The sequence below is a fragment of the Canis lupus genome, chromosome X (genome assembly GCF_011100685.1).
Source record: "Canis lupus familiaris isolate Mischka breed German Shepherd chromosome X, alternate assembly UU_Cfam_GSD_1.0, whole genome shotgun sequence".
Lineage (NCBI taxonomy): Eukaryota > Metazoa > Chordata > Mammalia > Carnivora > Canidae > Canis > Canis lupus.
Window position 1 is genome coordinate 92,742,910 of NC_049260.1, and position 20,990 is coordinate 92,763,899.

The 20,990-nt window shown below is 52.0% G+C and overlaps 1 protein-coding gene across 1 annotated transcript; it reads left to right on the forward strand.

Moving 5' to 3' along the window:
- Window positions 1–3,461: 3,461 nt before the first annotated feature.
- On the forward strand, window positions 3,462–7,737 carry LOC119878123. Its single transcript, XM_038588832.1, has 5 exons — window positions 3,462–3,584; window positions 3,724–4,094; window positions 6,875–6,952; window positions 7,152–7,320; window positions 7,437–7,737. The coding sequence occupies exons 1-4, from the start codon at window positions 3,462–3,464 to the stop codon at window positions 7,276–7,278; spliced, it is 699 nt and encodes a 232-aa protein (XP_038444760.1). The 3' UTR covers window positions 7,279–7,320; window positions 7,437–7,737.
- The last annotated feature ends 13,253 nt before the right edge of the window (window positions 7,738–20,990 follow it).

Here is a 20,990-nt window from a genome sequence, read left to right on the forward strand (position 1 = left end):
GAATAACATCAATTCATAGTACGTGACCATTGATTCGTATTTTTGTTTTAAGGTTTTATTTATTCATTCATTCATGAGAGACACAGAGAGAGGCAGAGATATAGGCAGAGGGAGAAGCAGGCTCCATGCAGGGAGCCCGATGTGGGACTCGATCCCGGGACTCCAGGATCGTGCCCTGGGCCAAAGGCAGGCGCCAAACCGCCGAGCCACCCAGGGATCCCATTGATCTGTATGTGATCCGTAATTAATACAGTAAGGAACACGCTATTGGCTATATTATTATACAGGGATTATATGGCAATTCTATGTTACAGATGACTATCAATATGGGTGATAATTATATGAATTGTATATGACCTCTATAAATGTATTTTATGTTGGCTATAGCAATGATGTCCTACGGATATCTATGGTGTTTATCTGCTATAGGAGATACTCAGGAACTCCAATAAAAAAATATACGGGGAACAAATAAAAAGGAGATACTTAGGAAAAGAAAAGAATATGCTTTTGATATCCTGCATATTTTTACATGTACACTTAACATATCAAATACATATTCTGGGGATCCCTGGGTGGCTCAGCGGTTTGGCGCCTGCCTTTGGCCCAGGGCACGATCCTGGAGTCCCGGGATCGAGTCCCGGGTCGGGCTCCCGGCATGGAGCCTGCTTCTCCTTCCTCCTGTGTCTCTGCCTCTCTCTCTCTCTCTCTCTCTCTCTCTGTGTGTGTGTGTCTGTCATAAATAAATAATAAATAAATAAATAAATAAATAAATAAATCTTTAAAAAATACATATTCTGTATTAGATAAATATATAGGCATATGTTCTACAAATTAAATGTATTTTATGTATTCTATAATTTATGTTACTACATTCCATATATTTCTACAGTACATATTTATAATATATAAAGTATATGTTAGTATATAGATCTATATTGCGTACAAAAACAGCACATATACTGTATATGATCTATACTTGTGATTATCTTTCTATTTCCATTTTTTTAGTTAGTTAATTTTTAAAGATGCTCTTTATTTATTCGTGAGAGACGCACAGAGAGAGAGGCAGAGACACAGGCACAGGGAGAAGCAGGCTCCATTCCGGGAGCCCCATGTGGGACTCGATCCGAGGACTCTGGGATCACACGCCCTGAGCCAAAGGCAGACGCTCAACCGCTGAGCCACCCAGGCGTCCCTATTTATACTACCTTTAAAAATCTATATAAATATGTGTATTATTCGTCTAATTCAGTGACATCTAAAAGTATACATAGGTACAGTTAATACAAACGTATATGTAGATTTGTATATAAGCGATCCCCTACTATACTAATTTTTTCATTCCTTTTAGGAAATGACATTCCCTCTGGAAATGGGCAATTTCCAAAACCTGGGCTTTAGGTATCCCATGTCCCGTACCCCCCGCCTTCCCCACACCCCCCCCTCCTGCCCCAGACCCAAAAGTTCAACAACACTCCGTTCCCAAATCTAGAAAAGGCAACAAAAACCCAGGAAGGTGAGAAGCTCTCTCTAGGACAACGGTGCCCAAGTCCTGATGCCAGTTTTAGAATGCCTCCCAGCCACTTTGTTTTTTTGAGGTTTACTGACCTGCACTCTGGCTTCAGACACATCCATGAATCTTGCAAGCTCCTGGCTGAGGGGAGAAAATCACAAGTATTCAGTATGTGGAGTTTGGGGTGAATTAAATAAAATACAGTGTATTTTGTTCCTCTCTTTAAAAAGTTTTTTTTTTGGGGGGGAGGGGGGAATGTCAGTGGCATTTTCTGAACCAGTCTCTACACTGGAAAAAGTCACACCATTTCAGGATTTACAGCGAGATTCAGTTGACAGAGAATTTCAGGAAAGCCAAGTGTCGCGGGTAAAGGAGGCACAGTCCCCAAGAACACACGACACTCTGATGCAGTGTCTTTTAGTGTTACCAACTTGAAAATGAAGAAAAATGCCTGAGGAACTACCTCTATGGACTTTCAGTCGTTGCTCTTACCCATTTTATGGGATTAAACTAGAGCCCTAAAACAAGGTGCGGCCCATCCATCTCTCTCTCTCTGTCTCCCTCTCTCAGCGATGATCAAGTTGGAGTACATTGCTGCTGGGTGCTAAGGGATGGCACAAACTGCTGTTCATTCTTTGGTTGTGTTTAAAGTGTGGGTATCACTAAATTCCCCCCCCCTCCTCTGTCCCCGAGCACGGCAGCAGAAACCATACCCCCCCCCCCCACAACACACACACACACACACACACACTGTTCTGTAATGGCTAGCTTGAGGCTTCCTTTTCTGGGGCAGTTTTCTGCCAAGCAAAATTAAATTTAATTTCTATTCAGATTTAACTTTTATTTTTTTCAAAGATTTTACGTATTTATTTGAGAGACAGTGAGAGAGAGAGAGAGCAAGTGCACAGGAGCAGGGGCAGAAGAGAGGGAGAAGCGGACTCCCTGCCGAGCAGGGAGCCAGCCCCACTTGGGGTCCAATCCCAGGACTCTGGGATCCTGACCTCAGATGAAGAAGGCAGAAGCCTAACCCATCGAGCCACCCAGGCGCCCTCAGATTTTATTTTCAAAGAATCTCTACAGCCGGTGTGGAACTCCAACTTCCCACCCCAAATCAAGAGTCACATTCTCTACTGCCTGAGCCAGCCAGGCGCCCCCTTTTTCTTTTCTTTTCTTTCTTTCTTTTTTTTTTTTTAATTTTAAGATTTTCAAAGACCTTGAGCAAAATTTCAGGGCATGCAGAATATTCACTCATCCAGTTTTTCAGCTGCAGTATTTAAAAATGTACAGACGCGGGCAGCCCGGGTGTGTCAGCGGTTTAGCGCCTGCCTTCAGCCCAGGCTGTGATCCTGGAGACCGAGGATAGAGTCCCACGTCAGGCTTCCTGCGTGGAGCCTGCTTCTCCCTCAGCCTCTCTCTTTGTGTCTCTCAGGAATAAATAAAAAAAAAATCTTTTAAAATAGGACATAGCTACTTAAAAAAAATGTACAAGTTGGTGCAGGGGCCCTACGGTGAGCGTAGAGATTCCTTCAACCCAATAAGATTTTAGAAATCAGCGCAGAAATACTTGAGGACGAGAGGACTGATCAGGATTTCATTCATTCATTCATTCATTCATTCATTCATTCATTCATTCATTCGACACACACACACACACACACACACACACACACAGAGAGGGAGGCAGAGACACAGGCAGAGAGAGAAGCAGGCTCCATGCAGGGAGCCCACGTGGGGCTCCATGCCGGGTCTCCAGGATCACGCCCTGGGCGGAAGGCGGCGCCAAACCTCTGAGCCAACCCGGGCTGCCCTGCCGCGATCAGGATTTAAACCACCTTAGTAGGTAGGACCCTAAGCCGGTTGCGCCCTCCGCCCCCCTCGCCTCTCGCCCACGGTGTTCGGCGGGACTTGTTATGTCACCAGCTGGTGGACGCGCTGGCCCGAGCACATGGGCTTAACTTCCGCCGTCGCCGCCCTGGCCCCCGCCCCCGGAGCGCTGGGCTCCCGACAACCGCCCGAGGCCGAGCCCGTAGCCCCAGTGCCCAGCCGGCCCCCCGCCGCCTCGAGGCCGGTAGCTTAGACTTCAGCCTCGAGGAGAGAGACGGGTGATAACCGGCCCCGGGCCCTCCCGCTCCCCGGCGCCCCGCGGGGCAGCCGGCTTACCGCGTAGGCGCGCTGGGGTACTGGGTGCGCTGGAACACGCTCTCCAGCTCATGCAGCTGCACGCGGCTGAACACGATGCGCTGGCCCGCCTGCTGCCCGTTGCCCCGGCAGGGGAACACGCGACGGTGGCCTGGGGCGGCCGCCCCTGGCGCTGGGCCCTGGTCGCCGTGCCCCTGGGGGGTCCCGTCGCCCGCCGGCAGTGGAAATCCCGCGGCCTCGTCACCCATTGCCTCCTCGCCGTCGCGCTGGCCTTCACCGTCACGGTCGCGCTGGCCCTGACCGTCGTCACCGTCGCGCTGGCCCTGACCGTCACCGTCGCGCTGGCCCTGACCGTCACCCTCGCCGTCACCGTCACCGTCACCGTCACCCTCGCCGTCAGCTGCCTCCATGACCTGGTCTGCTCCCCCGCCGTGGTCAGGTGTGAACTCGGCCGCCGCTCCCTCGTGGGTCAGCGACATGGCCACAGGCTGGGTTTCTGCAAAGGAGGAAAGCCACACGGAGAGATCAGGGCATCGGAGCCTAGGCTGTGGGAGGCGGGAGGCAAGGGGCAGCAGCATCTGCGGGGCGTCGGGCCTGCTCCCCTCGCCCAGGGAACCTTCGTTTCTGGGGCTTGATGGAGGCACGTGTCCCAACCGGCACCGACCCTGCGGCTCTTCCCCGCCCTCGTCGACTCCCGGGCCGAGGAAGCCCATGACTTCGTCCCTGCGTCGGCTCAGAGGCTCCATAGCCCTCGCGCTGTTCCCTGCAGATCCCGCGCGGGGTCCTCCTGGATCCGTGGGTCGGGCGCAGAGAGGTGCCGCGCCGCCAGGCTCCCACGGAGCGGTCCTCGCGCTGTCAGGTTCCCCCCGCTTCTGAGCAGACGGCCTCTCTCTATCTATATACACACCCCCTCCGGAGCGGGGCGGGGTGGGCTCGCCGAGGTGCGCATGCGGCTGGGCTTGGTACCCCCCCGGGCGGTGCACTTGCAGGGAGAGCTCCGGTGGGGAGCACTTTCTTTGCCCAGTGCATCCGTCGGTCAATGCCTAGCGAGACAGGTTGAGTCTTCTTCAAGTCCCAGCTAGGGCTCATGCGCCCCAAATCTGGGGAGGCTGAGAGGCAGACCTCCCCCTAGCTCTGGAGCCCTTGCAGAAGAAGTGTTGGGAGAATGTCTCTTGGGCCGGCCCTGCGTATCCAGCGGCGGCGACTAGGCAGGGAATAGGCATCCGACGAATGTCCACGGGCTCCGAGGTGCCACTTGGAGGTTTTTCTGTGAGGCGCCTCAAGTCAGAGCCCGCCAGACTCCCCCTTCCCCACCCGCCTCCCCGCCAGACTCCCGGTACCCGAGAACAGAAGCTTGGGCTCGGCTCTTCTGAGCGTGCCTGGTGCTCAGACGCGCACTATGCACAGAAAACCGAGCTTGCGCCTTGAGAATGTCCGGCGCCTCTAGAATTTGAGTAATTTGAGCCCGTCTCGGTACAGGGCTTCCGAACACGCACAGCGCTCAGGGCGTTCCTGGTCTGCTGGAACTGTACGAGCTCCGGCTTGGTGGCGTTTTTTCCCAGGCCCTTGGCTCAAAACCTTTGTTTCTCTCATTGCAACCATGGATCCTGAATCCCGTTTGGGCTCAGCGTCTATGCCTCTGCCCAGATGCTCTAGACAAGCATGCATGTATGCCCCTTAGGGTGGGACCCCTTGGGATCTGGGTGATGACCACCCACTTTCTTGCCACCGTTTCTCCCCCACCCCTTTCCCTCCTCCTACCGTTTTTTCTTCGTGTGTGTGTGTGTGTGTGTGTGTTTCAAAGATGTTATTTATAATATTCATGAGAGACACAGAGAGAGAGGAGGCAGAGACACAGGCAGAGGGAGAAGCAGGCTCCGTGCAGGGAGCCCCCGACGTGGGACTCGATCCCGGGACCCCAGGATCGCGCCCCGGGACCGACGACGGCGGGCCCTAACCGCTGAGGCCACCGGGGCTGCCCCCAGAGCTGTTTTACAGATGCCCAGCACTTTTGTAGTATCCTGAATTTTGAACATAGATTCCAACAACGGGTCCTGTGCCGGACAAACGGACTTGACTTACCCTACGTTACCGCACAGCCTCACTCCTCCAACTCCATTTGAAATCAGAAGCTGGCAGCCCGGGTAGCTCGGCGGTTTAGTAGCGCCGCCTTCGGCCCAGGGCCTGACCTGGAGACCTGGGATCCAGTCCCACGTCGCGCTCCCTGCATGGAGTCGGCTTCTCTCTCTGCCTGTGTTCTCTGCCTCTCTCTCTGCCCCCACCCCACCACCCGTGTATTTAAATAGATAAAAGATCTTTAAATAAATTGAAATCAGAAGCTGCCTCATTTCTGTGGGCTCCTAAAACGCATCTCGGCCCTAGGTGCCTCACTAACTGTTGCCTAAGGGGATGGAAGCGCGCCCCTTGCCCCCGTGCTCCTGCAGGAGGGGCAAGAAACTAACTACAAAAGGTCTGTGGACCGATTCATTTTCAAAGAGGCGGTAAGGGATGGCAGTAGGACTGCCTCCTCCTGGCTCACACCCAATGTTTCCTCCCCAGGTTGGCCCCTCGTTGGGTGCCACAGGCGCCCACCCCACCCCACGCCCTCTTGGCCCGACTGGACCCAAGGCACAACTGTGGACTTGAGATCAGTTACTGCGTGAGAGACCTACAAGGGTTTTCCTCCTCTTGGTGTTCGACTACCTACGATATCTGTGGCGGCTTCCGTGGCAGGTTCTTTCCTGTCTCAGGGCGCCACGGAGCGTTCACTCCCGGGTGCTCTCCTTCAGTCACTCACGGGAGCCTGGCCATGCATCGCCCTACCTGGGCATCGGTTGTGGGTAGCGTTTACTTATTAAAATGTTTACTTAACCTTCTTCACACGTCGCACATTTTAAAACCGGAATGGAGCATCATCCTCAGCAAAAACAGCCACGACTCATGGTTCCGTGGGCCGGCGTCATGGGAGGGGGCTCTGGAGCCAGTCGGCCGCAACCTGCACCCCGGCTCGCTCACCCCTTGTTAGCTGGCTAACCTGTGGAGCTGCTTATTCTCACTTTACCCTGGTTTCCCCTTCTGTAAAAGGATAGCAGCGACAACTACCTCACCAGGGTGTGGCCGAACTCACCGAGACGACAAAAATCACACATTCCCGGTGGCCGTACCTTGCCCGTCGCACATGTCCGATTTCAGTCCATTTGTGTTTTTTTCATTAACGAGGGTCCGTGAGAGCAGCGAGGTGATGGTCACCCACTGGCAGATGGCAATGAGGACAGCACGCTATCCTGTGACTATCAGGTCTGTCTTTGCCCTACCTGTCTTTGGGGGGGACTTTCTGTTTTTCTGATTTTTTTGAAGTCCTCTCCACACCCAGTGTGGGGCTGGGGGCCGGTGACTGCAAGACCAAGAGTCGCCCGCTCCACCCGCTGAGCCACCCGGTCTCATTGTACCCCCGTAGGCTTCAGTCCATAAACCTCTTTGGCTGCTGTGTTTACAGGGCCCTCTGCCAGGCAGCGTGGGGAGCGTCTCTGGTCCAGACTCCGCCGCCGCCGCCGCCGTGCATCCTGCCCCTCCCAGGCTGGGGAGAGACATCAGCCCACCTGAGGGAAAGAAGCAGAGACTGATGGGAGTCCCACCACCTCTAACTGGCTCTGTCTGTGTCCCAGGTAAATAAATCAGCTGACATCTCTATGCGGCGTCCCATGCCGCCCCTCTGTAGCATGGGGCTCCTCGTGCTGGCCCCTGCTCTCCTGAGCTGTGCCATTTCCATTGATTGACACAGGGCCCACGGGGAGGGCTCAGACACCTGGAGCTGACGCTGGAGCTAAGAAGGGGTCAGGACCACGTGGGGTCAGGCTGCACCTGGGCCCTCACCGGGATCGGAGGTGCCGGCCCGGGAGCCTCGCCCCTGCTCCTGAGCGGCTATGACCTCCTGTGAGTGCTCACTGTGCCCCAGGGCCTGGCTCTCAATCCTACTACTGCCCCGAGGAGGGAAGGGGGTTTGGGTGGCTGGGGGCGGTGGAGGCCTCACTTTTTTTTCTTAACCAAGGCAGTGAAGGCCTAGAGAGTGTCCGTGACTTTGACAAGGTGCAGAGCTTGGTGGAGGTGGGGCATACAAACCTCTGAAGAGACTGTTCCTCGCAGCCACGGGTAGAAGCACATTGGGCTTTTGGGGAGCAGTGGGGGTTTCCCTTACACCTCAGAGGGAGTCCAAGTTCCGCAAATGCTAAGCAGGCCGTGCATGGAACCTCAGTGCAAGGGGGTAGTAGGAGCAGCCCCAGGAGGGAAGAAGCATACAGCTCATCTCAGGGGGACCCAGACACAGCCAGGGTGGCTCTGGAGTGTGACCTGGAGAGGAAGCTAGAGAGGTGTCTGCAGAGAACTCTGTAATACTGAGGGGCACGTAGAGTTTACATGTTAGGTGGGTGGGGGGTGAATTCAAGGAGGGCGTTGGAACGTGTGTGTGTCTGGGATGATGGTTAACGTGAGAGAGTTTGGGGCCAGGGGGAGCCCTGGCGGAAGCAGTGTTTTAGGATGAGTTTCTAGGAGGCGATTCTCTCAGCTGGTTCTTGGTTCAGTTCCTTGCGGTTAGTGGGGGGGGGGGGGTGGGCACCCAGGTCCAGAGCCAGAGTCCCTGCTCGGAGGCCACCGCTGTCCACCAGGTACATCGGAGGTCCCCTTGAGTTGGAATGTAAAATTCTGTGTGTGTAGTGGCATCTGTCTAAGTCACGTGTGCACTTGCATGGGCTCGAGTGGAGACGGTGCCCCTCACCACCCGCTCCCACCTCAAGAAATCTTCTAGGGAAGACCAGGGAATTGAGGAAGGAAGCAGGCCCTGGACTTGGAGCGCTTGCATCTGGTTTCAGGGCACAGTTTCACTCCTTCCGCTTTCCTGCTATCCGCTCACTATGTGACACTGGCAGGCCTGACTGTCTCTCGCCGCCTCTTCCCCAACCGAAAATAGGGCAACTATTCCTGTTACTACCAGGGTTCACTAAAATAATGGTAATCACCTCACAGAATTCTTATGAAGTACGGAAAGATGGTTTCCCTTTCTCTCTCCTTTCTTCTCTCTTTTCTCTCTCCCCCCCCCCTTCCTCCCTCCTTTCTTCCTTCCTCCATCATCTACTCCTGTCTTCTCCGTCCCTCCCTCCATTCTTTCCTTTCATCTTCCTCTCCTCTGCCCATACTTCTCTTCTGGCTGTGATCATTTAAAAGAAACTCAAGGGCGGGGCACCTGGCTGCCTCAGGCAGTGGAGCATGGGACTCTCGATCTCCAGGTGGTGTGTTTGAGGCCCCTGTTGGCTGTCGAGATTACTTAACAAACAAAAGCAAAAACCAAACAAACAAACAAAAACAACCTTTTAAGAAATGAGTGAAACTCAAGACAGTATGTCTTTTCATCTCTACACTTTTATAGTATGGAGTTTCCAAAAAACTTAGACACTTCACCTCCATAGCCACAGCGCAATCCGAGCCTCGAAATAGCAGCAACAATCTGTTGGAGGGATGCCTGGGTGGCTCAGCGGTTGAGCGTCTGCCTTTGGCCCAGGGCGTGATCCCGGGGTTCCGGGTTCGAGTCCCGCGTCGGGCTTTCTGCATGGAGCCTGCCTCTCCCTCTGTCTGTGTCTCTGCCTCTCTCTCTCTCTCTCTCTCTCTCTCTCTCTCTCCTGTGTCTCTCACGAATATATAAATAAAATCTTTAAAAACAACAACAATCTGTTGGAATCATGGCCCAGTTGCCTACATTTAGAGTTTTCTGATTGCCTAAAAAGTAACTTTTTACAGGTGGTATTTTTTAGAATTTAAGAGGCACCTGGTGGCTCAGTCGGTCCCCACGTCGGGGGCCTCCCTTGATGCAGCCTTTGCTTCTCCTTCTGCCTGTCCTCTCTCTCCTCCCTCCCTCTCTCCAACCTCCTCCTCCGTCGCATCTCCCTCTCTTCATCTTCTCCTCTCCGCCTCTTCCTTCTCTCTCTCTCTCTCCCGCTCGTCTCGTTGGGTTGTTGTGGGCTGTCTGAATAAATAAATAATCTTTAACAAAACTTGGGGAAAACGTTGTGCGAAAATTTATGCTTAGAGTTTGCAAAGGAGGAGGAAGGACATTAGTGTTTTTTTCCCTCCATTTGTTTCTCATGGGTCCTTGCCCTTACAGAACCCCGCTGAAAGAGCATTATGCAGCCCAGTGGAAGGGGAAATCAACCCGACCCCCCACGCTTTTTTTTTTTTTTAACAGAGTTTATTTATTTACTATGTAGGAGACACACACAGAGAGCGAAAGCAAAGACATAGCAAGGGAGAAACAAGGCTCTCATGGCATGGAAACCTGATTTGGGACTCGATCCCCATGACTCAGGATCACGACACCCTGGTGCCAAATAGAACGCTCACCACCTAGTCCACCCTAGTGCCGTCCCCAACTCCCCAAACCCACACTCCAAGGGTTGTCTTGTCTTCCCTGAGCTTGCTTGTGCCCGCTTGAAGAGCCAGGGGCCTGGGCCTCCCCGCCCTGCCACGCCTGCTTCGCCGCCCCCCCCTGCTCTCTGGGGCCTGCTGTTGCTGGCTGCCTGGGTGGCCTCCCCGTGTCCACGTCTTATCTTCGCAAACCCCTTTCCCCTCTCACAGACGTAGCTACCCTGTGCGGCGGCAGAGCTAACAAAGCCCACCCGATTAGTTTTCCTTTTCCATTTTTCTCCTCTTATTTCTCTTTTTCCCTCTTTCCCTCCCCCAATTTGCCTTTGATTCCACTTAGAGGCTTTCTGTGGTTTCAATCACCCTTGATCCCATCGAGCCACAAGTTGAGCCGTCCCTGACTGAGCCAAGACAAAGTCTTTTCCAATTTGCCCCGGCAGAACCAGCACTGAGCTAGAGCCAGTCCCCACTAGTGGCCATTCCACCAATCTCTCTAAAAGGACAAAGGCGATAAAACACCACAGGTGTCAGACATTCCCAAGACGGACTCTTTCACCAGTGCATTTGGTCAGTTTTCAGAAATTGGAAACGTGAGTTCACATCTCCCCGAGGGCACAGGTCACGCCTTATGCTTCCACCTGTGTTAAGGAATGCTTCCACCTGGTTAGATCCTCCACCCTTTTGTTATTTTGGTGGAACCCTGTTTGACTTGTTGTTTACCGATTTATCCTTTTGTCTTCTAGACATGATTTCAAAGGTTGCAGCACGGGGCACCCCATACTCTCTCTCTCACCAATGCATCAAACCCTACTGTCCTCTAGCATGTTTTGCATGCTGACGCATCCAGGAGTTTCCAGAAAATGAAAACGTAGCCCTTCCCACTCTCCCCACCTCTTTATACCAAAAAACCCTCAAAGCAATAGCTCTAAACTCAAGTAATGAAATTTTTTTTTTTTAAAAGCTTTTAAATGCAAATCTTTTTTTTTTTTTTTTTTTGAATTAAAAGGAAATTCCCTGGCGCCCCGCGGTGTCACAGTGTTTAAGAGCGCCGTCCTTCGGCCGGGGCGTACCCTGGAGACCCAGTCGCGATCCCACGTCAGGCCCCTGCAATGGCCTGGCTTCTCCCTCTCTGCCTTGTGTGGCTAGATGCCTCGCTCTCCTCTGTCTGTCAGGATAACAAATAAAAATCTCTTTCTAAAAAAGTGGAAAATCTCCCTTCACCTATCCTAGAGCAGAAATCCATAACCTATAAAACAACCCACCACCAACCCACGACACCCAACACAAACAACCAAATACAGCAGATGTCCGGTCACCTTGCACAAAAAAGCCTAAAAGCGTAATAGTAAAATAAAATACATTGTCTGAACTTTAAAATAAAAGGAAAAAAATAAAAATAAAGATTAAAACTAAAATTACAAGTAATTGTTTTATATGAAGAATAAAAATTGCTTTTCGTGTGAATCCCTACAAAAACAAAAACATCAGTATAAAATGAACACCAAGAGCAGAGGCCTAGCTTGTACGTTTAGATCTTACACCCTCCCCATAAGTCCCTCAAGCTTAAACTGGACGTAAGGTTCTTTGCCTTCTCTGCTTGTCATGAGGTGACATCGTCCTTTTCTTTCCCTTCCCGTAATCCAATGCCCACAAATATTTTGTCAATTCATCTCTTTTGCAAACAGCTTATATGTGTTTTTTCTGTTTCTGTAGATTGTCTAATTACACTCCTGTGGTTGCATAAGTGAACGATTTCTACTTCCAACTCCTTCATCTGTGATGTGTCCCGACAAAGAAGTGTTCGCCTAAGGATAAATCCCGTTCAGAAGTATTGCGCTTCTGTGGTGAGTACTGTGTGCTTTTGGGCATTGAGTTTTCTTTATAGTTCCTATAAAATACATTGTTTATAAGTATATGTATTAAAAATGTTTGCTCTGTCTAAATATATATGTATAGGAACACCTGGGTAGGCTCAGTGGTTGAGCCTTGTGTGCCTCCGCTCAGGGCGTGACCCCGGACTCGCCGGGATCGAGTCCCGCTCCGTTTTCCACCTGGCGCCCGGATGAGCCTGCCTTCTGCTCTTCTTCTGGCCTGCGTCTCTCTGCCTTCTCTCAGTGATAAATAAAATCTTTTAACATATATATATATAGTGTTTTACATATATATGTATATGTAAAATTATGGTCACAATATCTACTGGTGTCTCCAAGTATAAATGTAAGTATTATACTAAATATATTATTATACTCCATAAATATACCATCATATTTATACTGATCAATAAAACCGATGACTATTCTAGAGAACCATAATACCACATAATGATCTTACTATTCAACATATAGGTGTCTATACTGAATCGACATCAATTCATAGGTACGTGACCATGATATCGTATTTTTTTTTGTATAGGTTTTATTTTATTCATTCATTCATGGAGAGAACACAGAGAGAGGCAGAGATATAGGCAGAGGGAGAAAGCAGCCTCCATGCAGGGAGGCCCGATGTGGGACTTCGATCCCGGGACTCAGAATCGTGCCCTGGCCAAGGCAGCGCCAAACCGCCAGCCAACCCAGGGAATCGCCATTGATCTGTATTGTGATCCGTTTAATCCAGTAAGGAACACGCTATTTGGCTATATTATATACAGGGATTATATGGCAATTCGTATGTAACAATTGACTATCCATATGTGGTGATAATTATATTACATTGTATATGACCTCTATACATGTATTTTATATGGTTGGCTATAGCAATGATGTTCCTAACGGATATCTATGGTGTTTGTTCTGCTTATAGGAGATACTCCAGGAACTCCAATAAAAAAATATACGGGAACAAATAAAAGGAGAACTTAGGAAAGAAAAGAATAGTTTGCTTTTTTTGATATCCCTGCATATTTTTACATGTCACACTTAAACCTATCAAATACATTTCTGGATCCCCCCATGGGGGGCTCAGCGGTTTGGCCGCCTGCCTGTTGGCCCAGGGCCCAGCGATTCCATGGAGTCCCGGATGAGGTCCCGGGTCGGGCTCTCCCCGGTCATGGGCCTGCTTCTCTTCTCTTCTCTCTCCTCCTTGTTCTCTGCCTCTGCTCTCCTCTCTCTCTCCTCTCCCTCTCTCGGTTTCCCTTTCGCTGTGTGTTGTGTCTTCAAAATAAAATAATATATAATAGTAAAAATAAATAAAAATCTTTAGAAAATACATCATGTCTGTATTAGATAAATATTAGGCATTGTTCTCTAACAATTAAAATGTATTTTTTCATGTATTCTATAATTTTTGTTACACTACAATTTTTCCTATATTTCTACAGTTACACATTTATATATCTATATAAATATAATGTTAGTACGAAAATCTAATATTGCTGTACAAAACAGCACATATACTGTATATGAAATCTATACTTGTGATTTCTTTCTATTTCCATTTTTTTTAGTTAGTTTAATTTTTAAGTCTTCTTATATTTATTTCGTGAGAGAAACCACAGAGAGAGAGGCAGAGACACAGGCACAGGGAGAAGCATGCTTCCATTCCGTAGCCCCCATGTGGGACTCCGATCACGAGGACTCTTGTGATCACACGCCCTGAGCCAAGTCAGCCGACGCTCAACCGCTGAGGCCAACCCCAGCGTCCCCTATTTTACTTACTACCTTTAAAATCTATAAAATATTTGATTATATGTCGGTCGAATTCAGTGACCTCTAAAAGTATAACTAGGTACAGTTATAATCCAAACGATATTGCAGATTTGTATATACGCGAATCCCCCTCTATACCTCAATTTTTCTTTTCATTCCTTTAGAATGACTTCCCTCGGTGAAATGGCAATTTTCCAACCTGGGCTTTAGGTATCCGCATTTCCCGTACCCCCCAGCCTTCCCCACATACACCACCCGCCCCACCCTCCCCGGCCCATACCCAAAAGTTCACACCACACTTACACTCTCGTTCCCCAAATCTACTAGAAAATGGCAAACAAAAACCCCAGGAGGTGAGAACTTCTCTCAGGACACGTGGCCCCAAGCCCTTAGATGGCCAGTTTTATAGGAATGCCCCATCCACCTTTGTTTTTTTGATGGTTTACTGCCGGCCTCTGGCTCAAGACAACATCCCAATGAATCTTGTTCAAGCTCCTGGCTGAGGGTAAAAATCACAAATATTCAGTAGTGGAGTTTTGGTGGTGAAATTAAATAAATACAAGTGTATTTTGTTCCTCTCTTTCAAAAAGTGTTTTTTTTTTGTGGGGGAGGGGGGAATGTCAGTGCCATTTTTCGAACCATTTTTTTCCCCACCTTACATGGAAAAGGTCACTAGGGGACCCATTTCAGGATTAACAGCGAGATTCAGGTTGACAAGAGATTTCAGGGGGTAGGCAGCAGTATCTGAGGTCAGGGTGACATTCAGGCGTAGAGCATTAGGGCCAGTTTCAGTTTTCGGGAAGGCAACGTGGAGGGGATGTTCATTGACAGAGGGGGTTGTTAGTTTTTCACAGTGAGTCAGTTGCAGAATAAAGAGTCTATGTTGACTTCTTTCATGGTAAAAGGGATGAGGGGGCAGTTGATATCCGCACCCGGATGGGATGAAGTGCGTCAGGGTCACCAAGGCATTGCGTTTCATGATCCAAAATCCACAAGTTCTCACATTTTCATATCCGGTGAAAAGCCCCCCCCCCCCCACCCCCCCCCCCCCCCCCCATCCCCCCCCCCCCCCCCCCCCCCACCCCCCCCCCCCCCCCCCCCCCCCCCCCCCCTCCCACCCCCCCGCCCAAGTGTCCTTGCGGGTAAAGGAGGGGGCAGCATTCCCCAAGAACAACACGCCAACTCTGAGCAGTGTCTTTTAGTGTTACCAACTGAAAATGAAGACAATGGCCTGAGAACGACTAACCTCTATGGACTTTCTCACAGGTCGTTGCTCTTAAACACCATTTTATGGGATTAAAAACTAGAGCCCTAAAAACCAGGTGTGCGGCCCTCCATCTCTCTTCTCTCTGTCCTCCTCCCTCTCTCAGCGATGATCAAGTTGGAGTACAATTGGCTGCTGGTGCTAAGGATGGGCCACAACTGCTGTTCATTCTTTGTGTTGTGTTTAAAGTGGTGGGTAGCACTAATTCCCCCCCTCCTTCTGTCCTCTGTCCCCCTGCGCACGGGCAGCAAAACCATAAGCTAACCACCCCCCCCCCACAACACAAACACCACACAACAACACACACTGTTCTGTAATGGCTAGCTGGAGGCCTCCTTTTCTGGGGCCAGTTTTCTGCTTCCTTTTCCCTTCTTTCTTTCCCTCCTGCCAACAAAATTTAAATTTAATTTCTATTCAGATTTTAAAACTTTTTTATTTTTTTCCAAAGATTTGTACGTATTTGATATTTTGAGAACAGTTAGAGAGAGAGAGAGCAAGTGCACAGAGAGCAGGGGTGCAGAAAGGAGGGAGAAGCGGACTCCCTGCGAGCAGGGAGCCAGTTTGCTGTTGTCCCCACTTTGGGGTCAATCCCAGGACTCTGGGATCCTGACCTCAGATGAAGAAGGCAGAATCCTAAAACCATCAGCCACCCGGCGCCTCAGATTTATTTTCAAAGAATCTCTCTCTTACAGCTCGGTGTGGCACTTCCCAACTTCCCACCCCAATCAAGAGTCACACCCCTTTCTCTACTTGCCCTGAGCCAAGCCAGGCGTCCCCCTTTTTCTTTCTTTTCTTTCTTTCTTTTTTTTTTTTTAATTTTTAAAAAGATTTTCAAAAGACTTGAGCAAAATTCAGGGCTGCAGATATTCACTTCAATCCGTTTTTCAGCTGAAGTCATTAAAAAATGTACCAACGCGGGCAGCCACGCCGGGTGTGTCATCGGTTTAGCGCCATTCTGCCTTCAGCCCGGCTGTGATCCCTGGAGACCTGAGGTTAGAGTCCCACGTCAGCGCTTCCTGCGTGGAGCCCTGCTTCTCCCTACAGCCTCTCTCTCTTGTTGGTCCTTCTCAAGAATAACTAAAAAAAAAAAATATTTTTAAAAATAGGACATAGCTTACTTAAAAAAAAATGTACAAGTGTGCAGGGCCCTACGGTGAGCGGTGAGATTCCTTCAACAAAAACCCAATAAGATTTTAAGAATCAGCCGCAGAAATACTTGAGGACGAAGAGGACTGTCATGATTTTTCCAATTGCATTCATTCATTCATTCATTCATGTCATTCATTGCGCCCACACACACCACACACACAACCACACACCAACACACAGCGAGGGAGGCAGAGACACACAGGGCCAGCAGAGAGAAGCAGGGCTTCCATGCAGGGAGCCTCACTGGGGCTCCATGCCGGTCCTCCAGGATCACCACCGCCCTGTGCGAAGGCGGCGCCAATCCTCTTCTACCAACCCGGGCTGCCCTGCTGCCGCGATCAGGATTTTAAAAAAAAATAAAAAAAAAAAAAACCACCTTAGTAGGAGGTCAGACCCTAAGCCCGGTTTGCCGCCCTCCCGCCCCCCTCGCCTCTCGCGCCACGGTGTTTCCGGCGGGATTGTTTATATTGTCACCAGCTTGGTGGACCCCCGCTGGGGGGCCCGAGCACATTGGCTTAAACTTCCAAACTTCCACACCTTCCTCCCGCCTTCGCCAGCCCTGGCCCCGCCCCCGGAGCCGCTGGGGCTCCGACAAACCGCCCGAAGGCGAGCCCGACCCCATTGCCCAGCCGGCCCCCCGCCGCCTCGAAGTCAGGTAGCTAGACTCTTCAGTTCAGCCTCGATGAGTAGATACTGGTGATAACAACCGGCCCCGGGCCCTCCCCTCTCGGGGCGCCCCCACCCCCCCCCCTCCCCTTCGCCCCGCGTGGCAGCCCGGCTTTAAACCCGCGTAGGGCCGCCGCTGGGGTACTGTGTGCGCTTGAACACGCTCTCCCCATCCAATGCAACGCTTGCACTCGGCTGACCACGATTCGCTGGCCCGCCTCTGCCCGTTGCCCCCGTCAGGGACACGCTACGGTGGCCTTGGGGGCGGCCGCCCTGGCCGGGGGGCCCCTGGTCGCCGTGCCCCTTGGGGGTCGCGTTTCGCCCCGCCGGCCAGTGGAAATATCCCCTCGGCTCGTCACCCCTGCCTCCTCGCCGTCGCGCTGGGCCTTCACCGTCACGGTCCCGACTCTGGCCCTGGACCGTCGTCGAAAAACCGTCGCTCTGGCCCTGACCGTCAACCGCCCAGCGCTGGCCCTGACCTGTCAATCCCTCGCCGTCACCAATCCGCCGTCACCGTCCAAAAAAAAAAAAACCGTCAAGAAACCCTCGCCGTTCCAGCTGCCGCCTCATGACCTGGTCTGCCTCCCCCGCCCCGCCCCCCCCCCGCCGTAGTCATGGTGAACTCGGCCGCGCGCTCTCCCCCCTCGTGGGCAGCACGCAAATGGTCCACAGGCTGGGTTTTTCCTTTCTCTCTTCCTTCTGCAAAGGAGGAAAGCCACAACGGTGAAAAGGGGAAAGAAAACAAGGATCAGGGCAATCGGAGCCTAGGGCTGTGGGGAGGCGGGGCAGGGGCAGCGCATCTGCGGGCCGTCGGGCCTGCTCACCCTCCCCTCGCCCAGGGAACCTTCGTTTCTGGGCTTGATGGAGGCCACGTGTCCCAAACGGCAACGACCTGCGGCTCTCTTTTTTTTTTTTTTTCCCCCCACCGCCCTGCGTCGACTGTTCTCCCGGGCCGATGAAAAAATCCCATGACTTGTCGTCCCTACGCGTCGGCTCAGAGGCCTCCATAGCCCTCGCGCTGTGTTTCCCTCAGATTCCCGCGCGGGGTCCCCCCCTGGATCCGTTGGTTCGGGCGGCAGAGAGGTGGCCCCGCGAGCCGCCATGGCTTCCCACTTAGGCGGGGGGTTCCTCGCGCTTTCATTTTCCCCCCTCCCGCTTCTGTTTCTGAGCAACGGCCCTCTCTCTCTTCTATATACAAAAAACCCTCCGGAGCGGGGCGGGGGTGGGCTCGGCCGAGGTTGCTCATGTGCGCTTGGCTTTGGTACCCCCCGGGCCGGTGCACTTTGCAGGGAGAGGACTCCGGTGGGGAGCACTTTTTCTTTGCCCCGGTGCAATCCGTCGGGTCCAATGCCTAGCGAGACAGTTTGAGTCTTCTTCAAGCAAGTCCCCAGCTAGGCTCCTGTTGCGGCGCCCCCAAATCTGGGGAGGCTTAGAGGCGACCTCCCCCTGCTCTGGAGCCCTTGGCGAAGAAGTGTTTTGGGAGAATGATGGTTCTCTTGGGCCCGCCCTGCGTATCCAAGCGGCGGCGACTAGGCAGGGGATAGGCACAAATCCGACGAATGCACCGGTGCTCCGAGTGTAGCCACTGTGAGGTTTTTTCTCTTGAGGCGCCTACCAGTCAGAGTACCCGCCAGACCTCCCCCTTCCCCCCCCGCCCTCCCCTTCCTCTCCCCGCCAGACTCTCCCGGGTTAAACCCTAGAACATAAAGCTTGGGGCTCGGCTCTCTCATTCTTTTTGCTGACGTGCCTGGTGCTCAGAAACTCGCCTAAAACATTCACAGAAAACCGAGCTTTTTGCGCCTTGAGAATGTCCGGCGCCTCTAAATTTGGAGTAATTTGAGCCCCGTCTCGGTACAAGGGCCTCCGAACCCAGGCACAAGCGCTCATGGCGTTCCTGGTCTGTGGCTGGCACGGTGTAACGAGCTCCGGCTTGGTGGCGTTTTTTTTTTCCTTTTTTTTTCCCGAGGGGGCCCTTGGCTCAATAAAACACCTTTGTTTTCTCTTCAAATGCACCATGGATCCTGACTCCCGTTTGGGCTCCACAGCGTCTATGCCTCTGCCTCAGATGCTCTAGACAAGCAATGCTGTATGCCCCTTAGGTGGGACCCTTGGGATCTGGGGGTGATGACCCCCCCACTTTTCTTTCTCCCTTGCCACCGTTTCTTTCTCCCCCACCCCCCTTTATTTGCCTTCCTCCCCTTATTTCTCTTTTCGTTTTCTTTTCTCTTTTCTTTCGTGTGTTGTGGGGTGGTGTGTTTGTTTTTCAAAGATTATTTATAATATTCATGAGAGACACAGAGAGAGAGATGCAGAGCCACCAGGCAAGGGAGAAGGCAGCTCCGTGCAGTTAGCCTCGTGGACGCCGATCCCGGACCCCAGGATCGCGCCCGGGACGACGACCGGCGGCCCCTAAACCGCTGATCCACCGGGGCTGCCTTGGCCCCCCAGAGGCTGTTTTAAACATGTGCCCCAGCACTTTTTGTGTTAGTTATCCTGAATTTTGAACATAGCTTTCCAAGCAAACAAAACTGGTCCTGTCGACCACGGACTTGACTTACCCCACTTTTACCCGCACAGCCCTCACTACTCCTCCAACTCATTTGAAATCAGAAGCTGGCAGCTCCGGGTAGCTCGGCTGTTTTAGCGCCGCCTTCCGCTGCCCCGGGCCGTGATCCTGGAGACCACCTGGGATCCCCATTGCCCAGTCGCGCTCTCCCCCGTGCATGGAGTCGGCTTCCTCTCTCTGGCCTGTGTCTCTGCCTCTCTCTCTCTGCCCCCACCCCCACCCCCCGTGTATTTAAATAGATAAAATATCTTAAATAATTTGAAGCAGAAAGGCTGCCGTCTCGATTCTGTGGGCTCCCTAAAACCGCAAATTCGGGCCCTAGGTGCCTCACTAACTGTGCCTAAGGGATGAAAGCGCCGCCCCCTTGCCGCCCCGTGCTCCTGCCAGGATGGGCAAGAAACTAAACCTACAAAATCTGTGGGACCGATTCATTTTTTTTCAAGATGCGGTAAAGGATTGCAGTAGGGACGCCTCCCTCCTCCTGGCTCACACCAAGTTTCCTCCCCAGGTTGGCCACCTCGTTGGGGTGCCACAGGCTCCACGACCCACCCCACGGCCCATCGTGTGCCCCCGACTGGACACCCAAGGCACAAACAACTGGAACTTGAGATCAGTTACTGTCGTAGAGAACCCAGGTTTCCTCTCGGGGGGGTCGCTATACCTTACGATATCTGTGGCGGCTTCCCCGTGCCAGGGTCTTTTCCTCCCCCTGTCTCAGGCGCCACGGAGCGTGCACAGGTCCCCGGTGCTCTCTCCTTCAAGGTCCACTCACGGGAGCTCTGGGCATTCATCGCCCTACCTGGGGGCATCGGTTGTGGGTAGCGTTTTACTTATTAAAATTTTTACTTAACCATTCTTCACACTCGCACATTTTAAATTAAAACCGGAATGAGCTCATCCTCAGCAAAAACGCCACGACTCATGGTTCCGTGGGGCCGGCGTCATGGGAGTGGGCTCTGGAGCAGTCCCGCCCGCAAAACCCATGCACTCCCGGCTCGTCAACCCCCCTTGTTTAGGCTGGCTAACAACCTGTGGACTTCTTATTATTCTTAATTTCCTCCACTTTAAATTAAAAAAACCCTGTTTTCCCCTTCTTTAAAAGGATAGCAGCGACAACTACCTCCCCCCACCTCACCTATGGTGGGCCGAACTCCAACCACCAGAGACGACCAAAATCCAACACATTCGCCGGTGTCCCGTAACCTTGCCGTCGCAACATGTCCTATTTTCAGTCCTTTGTGTTTTTTTTTTGTTTTTTTTTCATTAACGAGGGTGTCCGTGAGGAGCAGCGAGGTGATGGTCAGACCCACTGGCATAAGTGGCAATGAGGACAGCCGACGGCTATCCTGTGAACTAATCAGTCTGTCTTTGCCCTACTTACCTGTTCCCTTTTGGGGGGACTTTCCTTCTTTCTGTTTTTCTTCTGATTCACTGCTCTGACTCTGCCCTCCCACCCTGCATATTGCTCTTGCCCCCTGTTCTCAGCAGCAGGTGTAGCGGAGGAACCGCGCTCCGTCCCTGCTGCCGCTGTTCCACCTGGGATGTCTGTGCCCTCACAGCTGACCACCAGCTGTCCAAGTCACCCCTAGTCACCAGGCAGGTGTCACGCCGCTTGTGGGGGAAGCTCAGGGCCAT

What these genes read in the sequence shown, in the direction of transcription:
- LOC119878123 (XM_038588832.1), top strand. Translation starts at nt 3,462, where the DNA reads ATGGGCTTAACTTCCGCCGTCGCCGCCCTGGCCCCCGCCCCCGGAGCG. An exon ending in TGCTCCCCCGCCGTGGTCAG is followed by an intron (nt 4,095 to 6,874) that starts GTGTGAACTCGG and finishes TTCATTAACGAG; the next exon opens with GGTCCGTGAGAGCAGCGAGG. An exon ending in CGCTATCCTGTGACTATCAG is followed by an intron (nt 6,953 to 7,151) that starts GTCTGTCTTTGC and finishes CTGTGTTTACAG; the next exon opens with GGCCCTCTGCCAGGCAGCGT.